This window comes from Rattus rattus, chromosome 18, assembly GCF_011064425.1.
Source record: "Rattus rattus isolate New Zealand chromosome 18, Rrattus_CSIRO_v1, whole genome shotgun sequence".
NCBI lineage: Eukaryota > Metazoa > Chordata > Mammalia > Rodentia > Muridae > Rattus > Rattus rattus.
The window spans coordinates 7,076,280-7,088,840 of NC_046171.1; the positions used below are offsets into that span (position 1 = coordinate 7,076,280).

At 49.9% G+C, this 12,561-nt stretch overlaps 1 protein-coding gene across 3 annotated transcripts; it reads left to right on the plus strand.

Moving 5' to 3' along the window:
* Window positions 1–2,578: 2,578 nt before the first annotated feature.
* LOC116887222 (butyrophilin-like protein 1) lies at window positions 2,579–11,956 on the plus strand. Of its 3 annotated transcripts, none has more exons than XM_032888785.1 (10): window positions 2,579–3,357; window positions 3,786–3,937; window positions 5,571–5,924; window positions 7,097–7,378; window positions 7,477–7,677; window positions 8,212–8,232; window positions 8,356–8,382; window positions 8,569–8,595; window positions 10,283–10,332; window positions 11,211–11,304. In XM_032888785.1, exons 2-10 carry the CDS (start codon window positions 3,859–3,861, stop codon window positions 11,217–11,219), a joined length of 1,050 nt encoding a protein of 349 aa, XP_032744676.1. In that variant the 5' UTR covers window positions 2,579–3,357; window positions 3,786–3,858; the 3' UTR covers window positions 11,220–11,304. The 3 variants fall into 3 exon arrangements, with proteins under 3 accessions (XP_032744676.1, XP_032744675.1, XP_032744674.1); XM_032888784.1 differs by having other exon boundaries at window positions 2,600–3,357; window positions 7,130–7,378; window positions 10,306–10,332; window positions 11,211–11,956; XM_032888783.1 differs by having other exon boundaries at window positions 2,602–3,357; window positions 10,306–10,332; window positions 11,211–11,956.
* The last annotated feature ends 605 nt before the right edge of the window (window positions 11,957–12,561 follow it).

Genomic DNA, 12,561 nt, shown 5'->3' on the forward strand with positions numbered 1-12,561 from the left:
TGGCTCTGTGCCCCTCACACCAGTGATGGGGTCCACACAGCAGGGAGCATGCTGTGTGCACCCACCATGCACCACAGTGTGACCCCAGGGGCCACTCACTACTGAGGGATCTGTGGGTTAAACCAGAGTGGAAAGTGTGCCCGGATGCCCTGCCTGGCACCTTCAGAGTACATCATCGTTGTCCCCCAGAGCCTCAGGGAGATTCCATTATCACAGAGTTTTAGTGTTTGCACAGGCTGATAGGCCATGGGGTTTTACAGCAGACAGGCTAGTCTCATATAAAGCAAATGATTTCTTGGTTACGGTGGTGGTGTACCTTTGGAAGGGCAGCAAGAAGAGGGCTGAGATAGCATGAAAACACATTCCCCGAGAAGTTTTATTTGCCCTGACATGCAAACAAACCGTTTTATTGCAGGAGGATTTAGAATTTACCAAGGTCTGTTTGCAAACTCACCATGTGACTTAATCCTCCTGTGCAGAAAACAGAGGGCCGGGGCTACAGATGTGGTAGGTTTTCGCCTGAGCCCCTCGTGGAAGTGGAAATGGGGTAGAGAAGAGGTCTCTCAGCAGGAATTTTCCATCTTCCCTAGGGTGGGGAACAGTGCGGTCCAGAGGGAGGACCTGCTAACACCTGGATCAATGACAAGGAGATTGTCAAAGTTAGAGGGCCATGGCTAAGGGGCTCATGGTGGTGCTAAGCAATGGTCTCCTGTGACTCTCAGACAACTGTGGTGTCTCTCCCAAAAGGGCACCAGGGATCTTTGTCACATACAAAGACCCCTCGCTTCCTTTTCCCAGAAACAGCTTTGACCTAAACAGCCATGTTCTGAGGCCATTAGTCTGCCCATGGTCTCTCTAATACCTCCTTGGAAGAACTCACTGACTGAGAGGGGAGAGGTGAGAGTGGAGGGGGAGGGGAGGGGGGAGGGGGAGGAAGGAGGCAGAGAGAGAATTGGCATTTCCGGGTGTGGCTCAGCCTCCTTGAATTCTCTCCCACACCTGCCTGTCCTCTACCCACCCTCAGGATCCATGCTGTACCCCTCCCCTACTCCTTCCCTCTTGCCTACAACTAGGAGAGCCTCATGCAAAACTCGAAAGCCTACGTTCTTAGAGATGAAGGCTTCTTTGAACTGCTCACCACCTCAGAGAGGGAGCCGAATGGGGTGACCCTGCCCTGCTTCCCAGCTTACCTCCTCCCGGATGCCTGCGGGACTCTCCTGTGAGTCCTACTCCAGATACTTCAGGGGGCTGGGGGTCCTTGAAGAAGGATTGGGTAGACATTTAAAGGATTCAGGAAACTGGGGGCAAGAAGTCTCCTCCCAGGAAACTCGGGGGGTCAGCCCTTTCCATCTTCCTGATGGTCTCAAAAACTGAAGACAAAATAGGATTAGAAAAGCGCGCTTCAGCTCAGAGAACAGAGCGGTAGTGATTACAGGATTGCGAGGTGCAGCCAAGAGCTGGAGCAACCGATCTCTTTCTTTCTAAACTGTATGTGTTCCAGTTAGTGATACGGGTCTTGCGATCTTAGGAGCTGATGGTTTGGGTTAATCTCCTGATATTGTTGCTTCTGCTTAGGATCGGGGTGAGCTACAGGACTCCTTGGTGCTTCCGTTTCCTCATCTGCCAGTGGGTTGGATGGTCACCCATTTTGAGATTATATAAATTCACTTATAGGAAGCAAGGTGTCCATAGCCCATCCATTTAGCCAAGAGCTTGCAAGCTCCGTCACAATGTATCAGACGCTTTGAGACATTGTCATCCCCTGGTTAGTTCTCTTATCCACTAGAGAAAGGACTGACTAGACAGGGACACCTTCAACTTTCTGGCTCTCATTCACTCAGGCCTAGAAATATCCTCCATGGACATTGATTGAATCCTCCTCATCCAGATGGAGTACACACAGCACGAACGGCCTCGGCTGGGCCCTTCCATCTCACCCCCTTGTCAGTGAGCAAGGAGAGGAAAAACTTGCTGTCCTTCAAGCCTGTGAATTCCAGAACAATTATTTTCTCGCTTACAATGATAGAAAAAAAGCTTACAGGGGTCAAGAAAATTGTGCTTTGGTTGGAGGGATGGCTCAGTGGTTAGGAGAACTTCAGGGGGACTGAGTTTCCTCCCCCATATGAGGAAGCCCACAACTGCCTGTAACTTAGCTCCAGGGGATCTGATGGTCTCTTCTGGACACCAAGGACACCTGTGCTTGTGCACACAAGCACACAATTCCCCGCCCCCAACACACACATAATTAACGATAAGATAATTCTTTCAAAGGGAAGAAAGACTACATTGATTTGTATTCTTGAAATTCTAGATCTAAGGTTGAACATCCACAAGTAGGTCATCAGAGGCATACGAGAGTGAAACAAGTACAGACAGACATTTTCTCATAAAATTGTACATCTCGTGGTGCTAACCTAAAGATTAAAAAGAAGCTTTTGAGAGGAATCATTCAGAGAAAATTCCCTTTTAAGTGAAGATATGCACTAAGGCCGTGTGACTTTCAACAGTTGCGAAGGGGTGACAACATACAGTGGGATATGAAAATGCAAAATTGGGGGTGGGGTGGGGACTGGAAAGATGGGTCAGTGGTTAGGGACCAGAGTTTGATTTCCAGCACTCACATGGTAGCTCACCACTGCCTGTGACTCTCGGTCTCGGGATTCTAACGCCCCCTTCTGGCCTCCAGGGACACTGCACACAAGTGGTGCCGACACATCCATGAGGACAAAACACCCACACGCATGAAATACATTTTTTAAAATGCAAGTTGATTGAGAGCTGTCAGGGCCCCCATTTTGCTGCTATTTTGTGTTTGTTTAAGACACGGTCCTGTGTAGCTTAGGTTGTCCATGAACTCACCATGTGACAACCAAGGCTCTACATATACAGCCAGAAGTCAATCATGGCTGGAGGCATAGAAGCATTCTTGGCTTTATTCTTTTAATCGGTTAGCTGTGTGAGTGACCCTCGGATTTGACCACCAGACCTGAGCGCCTCTCCCTGGCTCTGTGAGAGGCAGCATACGGTGAGAAAGTATCTTAAAGTGGCCTTCAAGTTCCTATGGCTCAGCCCAGTGCAAAGTCCCTTGGGCTTGGCTTATTACCACCCTTCAAGTAAGAGCTGAAGATGGCTGCCGCGTCCTCCTAGACTCCTCCAGGAGAAACTCTAAAGCCAGAGCCTGGGGGCAGTCCTGTGTGTCCTCCTCGTCTCAGAGAACATCTACGGAAATTGGACACTCGGGCCCTGGCAGCCACACCCTTGACTGTTGGCCACTGTAACGCAGCCACAGATGGTCACCAGAGCCAGGGTGCACAGAGGATCCTGGGGGCTTACAGAGCCCACAGCTCTGTCCAGACGGTGAGTGAGGGTTTGGGGTTTCTGAGGGAGGCGTGGGCCTGAAGAAGGACTAAAGTCATGAGGATGTAATGAGAAGTGGTCCCTTTATTGGGAAAAAGTGAGTAAATGAACGGGTAAAGGAATAGATAAGTAATTAAGAAGAATGGAGACAGATTTGAATGTAGGAGTGGTCTACTTCCTTGTGTGACTTCACTACCCTACCTTGGACTCAGAGAATCCAGCTCCAAGATCTCCTTGAGACCATGAACTCACAGAAAGGCAAGAGAAATGGGAACTTGGCAGCTTTCCATGTTCACGGGGAAACTGCTGGCCCTCAGAATAAAGAGAGAACAGGAAAGTCCCTGGGGAGGTGGGGTTGGAGGCTTTTGTCTTAAGGGTTTTGTGGAAGACACAGTTAAAAACCCGTGAATAACTAAGTCTTTGAACAGGGAATTTTTTTCCTGAGAACCTTCACCTGTCGCCTTCCTCTGGTGAACCCGGACTTGACCTTCCACTCTGAAGATGAAGGGCTCCCCCACTATCCCTCCAGCTGGTCGTCTCCTCCCTCTGCTCCTCCTGGTGTTTGCAGGAGTCTCGGGAGGTCAGTGTTCTGCCCTCTGCTCCGTATTTACTGAGTCGTGTTCAATGACTTTTCTTGTGTAAATGCAATCACTTGGCCATCTACTGGCCAAGAAAATGTCCTTCCTGATCCTTTGGGTAATTTCTATAAAACTGTGATGTCTACCTAACTCTTCTCACTGAGTGTGGGTGAGTTTGGCCTGTTAATGCTCCAGCGTCAGTGGTTGAGATGCCTTTTGTACCTTGACAGCGTGTGTGAATTTTCTCCCGGCTATGGCTAGCCACCTGTCAAGACGTTTAAGGGTGGAGAGGTTAGCTCATGGCTTGGGGTTGTGTGGCTGGGGAGTGTGCATTAGAGGGTGTTGTGTGCACAGGAGAACAAAGAGTTTGGACTAAGAGTTCTTAGGTTGAGTCCTTAAAGAAATAATTTATTCCCCCTGGGAATAAATTCCCTCATAAAACAAAAGCAACTTTTAGATAAAGTTCTCAGACTCTGGAGAGAACTCAGAAGGGAGGCCATGTGAATGGCATAGTGGCTAAATTTAAAAATTCAGATGAAACCCAGGGCACCATACACACGAGACAACTGGTCTACCATCAAACACACCCTAGCCCTAGTATCAAAAATGTTAATGTACATGAATGCTGATTCAAAATTATAAATTTTTGTGTAAAACATTTTTTTCTCTGTGTTCAGGTATGTATGTATGTATGTATGTATGTATGTATGTATGTATGTATGTATGAATTCGTGTGTGTATCTCTGTGTGTGCATTGTGTGAAGTCTATTGTAGGATTATTTTTAGTAATAAGGCAAAGTGCTATAAACCTTACTCATTGCCCAAACCACTGCATAATGAGAGCATTCATGGGAAACCATGGCTCCCCACTGCACTGTGACACAGTGACACTGAGCTTTCTAAACGGAGCTGCTGGCATGTGTGTGTGCTGACACCCGGTGTTAGGTAGATGGGAACGTGGCACCCCACGACTGGAAGCAATGAGAACTGAAAAGGGCCTGCCCCCACTCTAGCAATGGTCACTGTGACACTCCCAGCCTAGAGCATCTCTCTCTAGGGTACTGTGGCCAGAATCACCAACTCTGAATTCACACAGAGTTCCCCAGCACAGCTGTCCCTGTCCCTCCCCTCCCTCCCTCCCTCCCTCCCCCCTCCCTCCTCCCTCCCTCCCTCCCTCCCTCTTCTTTCCATCCCTCCCTCCATCCCCCCTCTCTCCTGCTGCCCTCCCTCCATTCCTCTCTCCTGCTGCTGCTGCTCCTTTTGTGACCTTGACTATGTTGACATATTTGAAGACTGTCCATTTACTAAACCGTACAATAAACAGGCTGCATATTGGAGTAGATTCTAAATACCGAAGAAGCTAACATTTCTGAACAAGCGTTAATGTTGTAAAAGTTCCACGTGTGCGTACAAACACACACACACACACACACACACACACAGAGAGAGAGAGAGAGAGCAAGAAACTTGTACCCTTTTATATAACTATTAACTTTTTATCTATTAAAATGTAATGCTTTTTCTAAAGTAATACAAAGGAGAAATATGTTTAGTTCCCTAACTATGGAAATGCAGGGTTGTTTGTTTAAGTCTCATATCTCTAACTTGCTTCCACAATCTGTCTCTGGTCCCCAGAAGCGTCTTGGTTTTCTGTGAAGGGACCAGCTGAGCCCATCACGGTCCTGCTGGGGACTGATGCCACCCTGCCCTGCCAGCTGTCTCCTAAGCAGAGTGCAGCTCACATGCACATCCGATGGTACCGTGCCCAGCTCACCCCCGCTGTGCTGGTGTTCCACAATGGACAGGTGCAGGGAGAGGTGCAGATGCCGGAGTACGAGGGCAGGACCCAGATGCTGGGACATGACATCGACACCGGCAGTGTGGCTCTGCAGATACAGCAAGTCCAAGCCTCTGACGAAGGCCTGTACCACTGTCAGTTTTCAGATGGCTTCACCTCCCAAGAAGTCTCCATAGAACTTCAGGTTGTAGGTGCGTGAGCTTGGCATAGGATCATGATGTGTGACAAATAGGAAACTGCTCCTGATCCTCCTTACGCTTAACCTGGAGCTGCCTGGGGTCTTGATGTGTTGATATCTCTGTGGGATATTTGCTCCCTGCAGTATCCACTGAGAATGACGCTGTGCTCGGCAGAGTTTAACATCACAGACTTTGCATTTTTGAACCTAAGAGGTGTGTGTGTGTGTGTGTGTGTGTGTGTGCGCACGCGCGTGTGTGCATGTGTGTGCATGCATGTGTATGGCTGTGCATGTGTGTACATGTGTGTGTATGTGTGTGTGGTGTCTCCGTGTGTGAGTGTGTATGTGCATGTGTGCGCATGTGTGTGTGTATGTGACTATTTATGTGTGTGTGTGTGGTGTGTGTATAGTGTGTGTCTCCAAGTGTGAGTGTGTGTGTTTCTCTGTGTGTGCCTGTATGTGTGTGCATGTATGTGTATGTGCCTGTGTGTGCACATGTGTGTGTGCATGCATGTGTCTGTGCATGTGTGTACATATGTGTGGTGTGTATGTGTCTCCATGTGTGTCTCTGTGTGTGTGCCTGTATGTGTGTGCATATATGTGTATGTGCCTGTGTGTGCGCATGTGTGTGCATGCAGGTGTGTATACACAGATAAGTGTATGTGTGGAAGGCAGAGGTCAACCCCAGTCACTGTCCACCATGTCTTTGAGACTGGATTCTCACTGGCTTCTTACTAATTTAGCTTAGCCGAGCAGTCAGTGAGCCCCAGGCATCCACCTGTCTGGTCCCCGAGCTTCTGCCACCACACCCAGGTTTTTACACAGCTTCGGGGACATGAACTCTGGTCCTCATGTCTGCCCAACGGACACTCTGCTCGCTGATGCACTTGCCCAACCCTCTGAGCCTGTTTTGATGTCTTAAAAGACCCCAGGAAGTATATTTGGTAGTAATGCTGACACTCGCTGGCCTTGACTTTCAGTAAACCAAGACAGAAAATAAAAACTGGGCCAATTTTCAAGTTTTGACTTTTCCTAGACCGATCCTTAACCTCTGCCAGCCCACGCACATGCAAAGCTGAGGTCAGGCAGAGTCAGTCACAGGGTAGTCTTGTCTGACCTCTTCAGTGTAGTGAAGGCCATCTTCCCTCCGGCCACAGGCCTCAAGCTCTTGTCCTCTCTCCTCAGGTTTAGGCTCTGCCCCTCTTGTTCACATGACAGGACCTGAGAACAATGGGATCCGAGTGTTGTGCTCCTCGAGTGGCTGGTTCCCGAAACCCAGAGTGCAGTGGAGAGACACCATCGGGGACACTCTACTGTCCTCCTCTGAGTCACAGACCCTAGACAGAGATGGACTCTTCCACATAGAAACGTCTCTTTTGGTCACAGACAGAGCTGTAGGCAATGTGATCTGCTCCATTCAAAATCCCATCTGGGACCAGGAGAAATCAAAGGCCATCCTCCTCCCAGGTCAGTGAGGACCAAACTCTGATGGGGTGGGTGAGAGAAGGGGGGGGGGAAGGGCTGAAAGACCGCTTGTTCCTGACTGTCTGCGTGCACCCTGTCAGAGCCCTTCTTCCCCACGACGTCTCCATGGAAAGTAGCCCTGGCTTGTTCTCTCCCCATATTATTGGTCATCTTTGCTGGGACCAGCCTCGCTACCTGGAAAGAACATCAAGTCAAAAGGAGAGAAGAAAAGAAACTGTCAAAAGAACTAGAGGAAATGCTTCAGATGAAGAAGGAGACAAAAAGTGCGGTGAAGGACAGAGGTATAAACGGGGACAGCAGAATCAGTCAGGGCTTTGTGGAAAGGCTGGGGATCCGGGAAGCACAGGATGCAGGGGTTCCACGGAGCACTAGTCTTGCAGAGGAGCAGAGGGGAGAGACATCAGACCTCTGAAGTGTGGCCTCAAACCACAGCCAGTGTCTTCATTCACTGCTCTCCACGCTCTGCCCACGTCCACACTCCACCCACCCCCTCGACCCCTACGCCTCATCTTTCCCTGCACCCACACTCCTCCAGAGGGTGCTGCTGGTTCTCTGGCATTGGGTTCTCTTCCTACGAATCAATCAAGAATGGGTTTGAAAAGCCCTAAGACACCTTAAACTCCTGAGGAGCTGGGGCATTGCTCCATGACTCCATAACATCTTATCGGGTTACAGTGTCCCTGTGGGCATGCTCACTCAGCTCCTTTATTATGGGGCCGCTAAGGGAACGCCAATCCTAATTCATTAGCTACAGTCCAGACTCAGGACAGGCTGCGACTCAGTTTGATGGATTTTACACCTCCCTTTTCTTTCAGATGACCTCCAGACCGACCTGGGTGAGTCTAGCTCCTCCTCCCTCTCTGAAGCATTTGCTTCATTCCTCCCCGCATAACCTCCCCCCATACCCCTCCTCCAGTTTCTGCCATTCATCCAATGATGGTTGTTGTTATTGTTTTCAGATCGGAGGAAGGCGCTATACAAAGAGGGTAAGAGACCAGGGGTCCTGCACCTCGGATTCTGTGATGCAAACTCCCCCTCAGCACCCTCTCAGGGTGGGGATGAGGGGACTGAAAGGTTAATGGTGACCATGCAGAAAACAGAGGAGTGGGGGACCAACTCCTGTGTGGGGCCATAAGTCAGTACTCAACTGTCTTGAATCTGTTCTGTTGCAGACTGGAAGATGGCCTTGCTGTACCCCGGTAAGTGACTTCTGGGCACTGAATCTTGCCAGCAACTCTTAAACACACATGAGCTCGTACATGCCTACTTTAATGGCTGTCGACCTACAAATTGAACAAAAAAAGAAAAGGACAAGAAAAAGAAACTGTTTTGAGACAGGGTCTCACACAACATGCTCTGCAGCTAAGGCTGGGTCTGAGCCCCTGTCCTCCTGACCCCACCTCCCAAATGCTGTGTGTGTGTGACTGTGTGTGTGTGTGTGTGTGTGTGTGTGTGTGTGTGTGTGTGTGTATGAGTATATATGGGATGTGTGTGACTGTGTGTGATGTGTGAGTGTGTGATGTGTGTATAAGTGGTGTGTGTGTATAATATATATATATATATATATATAGATAGATAGATAGAGAGAGAGAGAGTATATATGGGATGTGTGTGTGTGCAAGGGTGTGTGATGTGTGTGTGAGTGTGTGATGTGTGAGTGTGTGTATAGGTGGTGTGTGGGTGTGTGTGTGTGTGTGTAAATGAAGTACACAAATACACTAGGTCATTCTTTGGCCCCATCTGTGCAATTTCCATTCATCAGACATTGTGCCACACGTAAGTGACACAGCTGTCACCTCTAACCCTATGGAAGTTGAAAGTCTCCAAGGAACATAAACCAGGCCACTCCAGGCAGCCTGAGTGCTTGCAGGGCACACTTACTCAGTGGGACCTCCAACAGCTCACTAAGCAGTGTCTAGGGAGACTTTTCAATGATTTGCTTAAGATGTTCCAGCAGGGCCTGGAGAGAGACCTCAGCGGTTAGGAGCAGTGGCTACTCTCGCAAAGAACCTCAGTTCAGTTCCCACAGTCCATGTATGGTGGCTCCTAACCACCTGAAACTTCCATCCCAGGGAACCCGGCGCCCTCTTCTGGCCTCTGCTGGCACTGCACTCACACAGTGCACACACTGCATGCAGGCAAACGCTCACACATCTAAAATGAAATTTAAAAATAAATCTTTTTAAAACCTTCCCGTGGTTCCTGCGGTACTGAGGATGCATGCGTGAGCTCAGGCGGCTGCGGGGTCAGCCACTTCCTTCACTGCAGGATGCAGAGGACAGGCTGCATCTCCTAGCCACTCCTCTGGACTCTTGGCCTCTCCCTGCTACGTATAAGAAGCAAATTTCTTTGTGTGTGTGGAGGGAGGTTCAGTGGAGACCCCAGTGACCTACCTAACAGGGAAAGTGTCCTTACTGTCTTCCTCCCAAGGCTACAGACCTGTCTAACTCCTGAATAAAACCTTGAGGCCCAGCTGCTGCTGCGTCTGAGCAAGAGGAACTTATCACCCACCCCAACCCTTATCCCACTCCTGCCTCTCCCCATCCCCCCCACCCTCACCCTCACCCTCATCCCCACTCCCATCCCCACCCTCATCCACACTCCCATCCTCATCCCTACCCCTCCCACACACATCCTCACTCTCATCCCCACCCCCATCACCAACCCCACCCTCATCTTCTCCCACCCCCACCTGTAGCATTGAGTCTCTAGGGAGCCATCCCTGAGAGAACGCAGAGAGCAGCCCGCATGCGCAGAGAGCAGCCCGCATGCTGGGAGTTTCTGGACACTAGAAAGTCTGAGGGGCTTAGTGAGGAAGGAGAGGAGGGGAGAAAGTGAGGGGGGAAAGCACTGGGCTCCCATCTTGTTTATCTTCATTTCGTTCAGATGTTTGCTCTGCTCTCTTCCAGACTGGAGGAAGGAACTGTTCCAGCCGGGTGAGTGGATTTGCTCGTTTGCCTCAGAGGTTGCTTCTGGTCTTTTGTTTCTCATTTTTGGAAATGAGGGTCGAACCTTGCACACGCCAGGCAAGCCACGGAGCACACCAGCCCTCCCCACTCCCCAGTTTGCTCTCTGGTGACTGGCGCGATCTTCTTGGCAGACACTTGTTCAAGCTGAGAGTAGGGAAGAGAGGAAGGGATCCTGCTGTGTGAGCCCGTGCTGGAATCCCCTGCCTGGCTCAGCCACACTGCCTGGCTCAGCCGCACTGTCCTATTCCGGTCTCAACACACTGGCCCTTCCTGAGCAAGGAAAAACTGCTCTAAGTGACAAGACCACTCAGCTGCATTTTGTGAGGTCAGCTTGTGACCGGCCCTTCCATAATTGAGGAACAAGGCTCTGATTTAGGGCATGGGGTGAACAATGTTCTTACATAATCCCTTCGCGTCCTCCCTCACTCCATTCTCTCCCAAGACTCAAGCTGGAATGAGATGCAGAGATGCAGAGCTCCGAATGCACCATGAGAGCTCTCAGCCCAACACACAGGTGGAGGGTCCAGGACGTGTAAGCTCTCCACGCCCAGTCTCCTTAAGGCTTCATTTGTCCAGTAGCCTCCTACACACAGTGCTAGCTTTGAACACGTTATCGATATACAAACATCATAGTGGTGGCTTAGTCTGCTTCTCCTCTGCTCCTCCTCCTCCTCTGCCCCTCCTCCTCCTCTGCCCCTCCTCCTCCTCTGCCCCTCCTCCTCCTCTGCCCCTCCTCTTCCTCTGCCCCTCCTCTTCCTCTGCCCCTCCTCTTCCTCTGCCCTTCCTCCTCCTCTGTCTCCCCTCTTCCCTCACCCCTTCCTCCTCTCCTCCTTTTCCTCCTCCAGCTCCTGTGATGATAGATCATGAAATGCCTGACCAGAACAAATCGGACCCAAAGACAGAAGAGAACAGAGGTGAGGGGACAGCAGATCCGTCCATCGACAACTCACAAGTAGATGACAACATCATCACGCTCTCCCAGGAAGGCTTCATGTTGGGGAGATACTACTGGGAGGTGGATGTCGAGGACACGGAGGAGTGGACACTGGGAGTTTATGAGCTGTACACTGAGGATGCATCACCCACAGAATCGAAGAAATTCAGAGTCCTGGAAAAGAAGGGAGATGGATACAGGGCTCTTGCCTTCTGTTCCCAAAACATTTCCTTGGAAGAACCTCTACAGCTGGAGACACGTCCACTGAAGATTGCCATCTTCTTGGATCAGGAGGACAATGACCTGTCTTTCTACAACATGACGGACGAGACACACATCTTCTCCTTTGACCAGACCACTTTCTTGGGATCACTCTACCCATACTTCAAACGTAATTCCATGGCGCTCTCTCCAACAGAACAACCCTAAGTGGTGTGCACAGGGAATTCAATGGACGGGTGCTACAGTACGCCATCTGTAAGGACCTCCTGGGCAGGCACAGGGACCTCTGAGCGGGAGGCCTCTGAACCTGACATTTCATGGGCCTCTGGGATCAGATCCTGGACAAGATTATAGAACCATTTGTGTTGTGCATGGTGCTATAATTGTTAACGGTCTTCCTTCTTTTGACATATACTTGTTTAATCATTCTCAAGATGATTGAATCCATGGTTTTCTAAGTCTGATATCAACATTTGCTCCCTGCTTATAAACCAGTGCATCACCACCACCATTATTAATTATATAGGGCTAAATAGGTTAATTTTCATCCAAGAGTACAGTGTATTCTGAGCACACACCCCCAGGGTTATTCTTTGTTTATGTCTAACATACTGTAAGCCAACAGTGCGATGGTTGGGTTTTTGTCAATTTGACTCAGGCTCGAGTCCTCTGAGAAGAAGGACTTTCAGGTGAGGAATTGCCTCTATCAAACCGGCCTGTGGGCAACTCTGTGGGACATCCTCTTGATTGATGATTGATGTGGAAAGACCCAGCCCACTGTGGGTGGGGCCACCCCTAGGCAGGTGGTCCTGGAGTATATAAGAAAGCAAGCTTGAGTAAGCCAGTAAAACAGTGTTCCTTCATGGTTTCTGCATCAGTTCCTGCCTCTAGGTTCCTGCCTTGGCTTCCTGTTCAGGCTTCCTCAGTGATGGAGTATGACCTGGGAGTCCTGAGATGACGTTAACCCTTTCCTCTCCAAGCTGTTCCTTAGTCACGGTCCCATTGCTGTGAAGAGCAGCTTGATCGTCTCCTGGAACCCA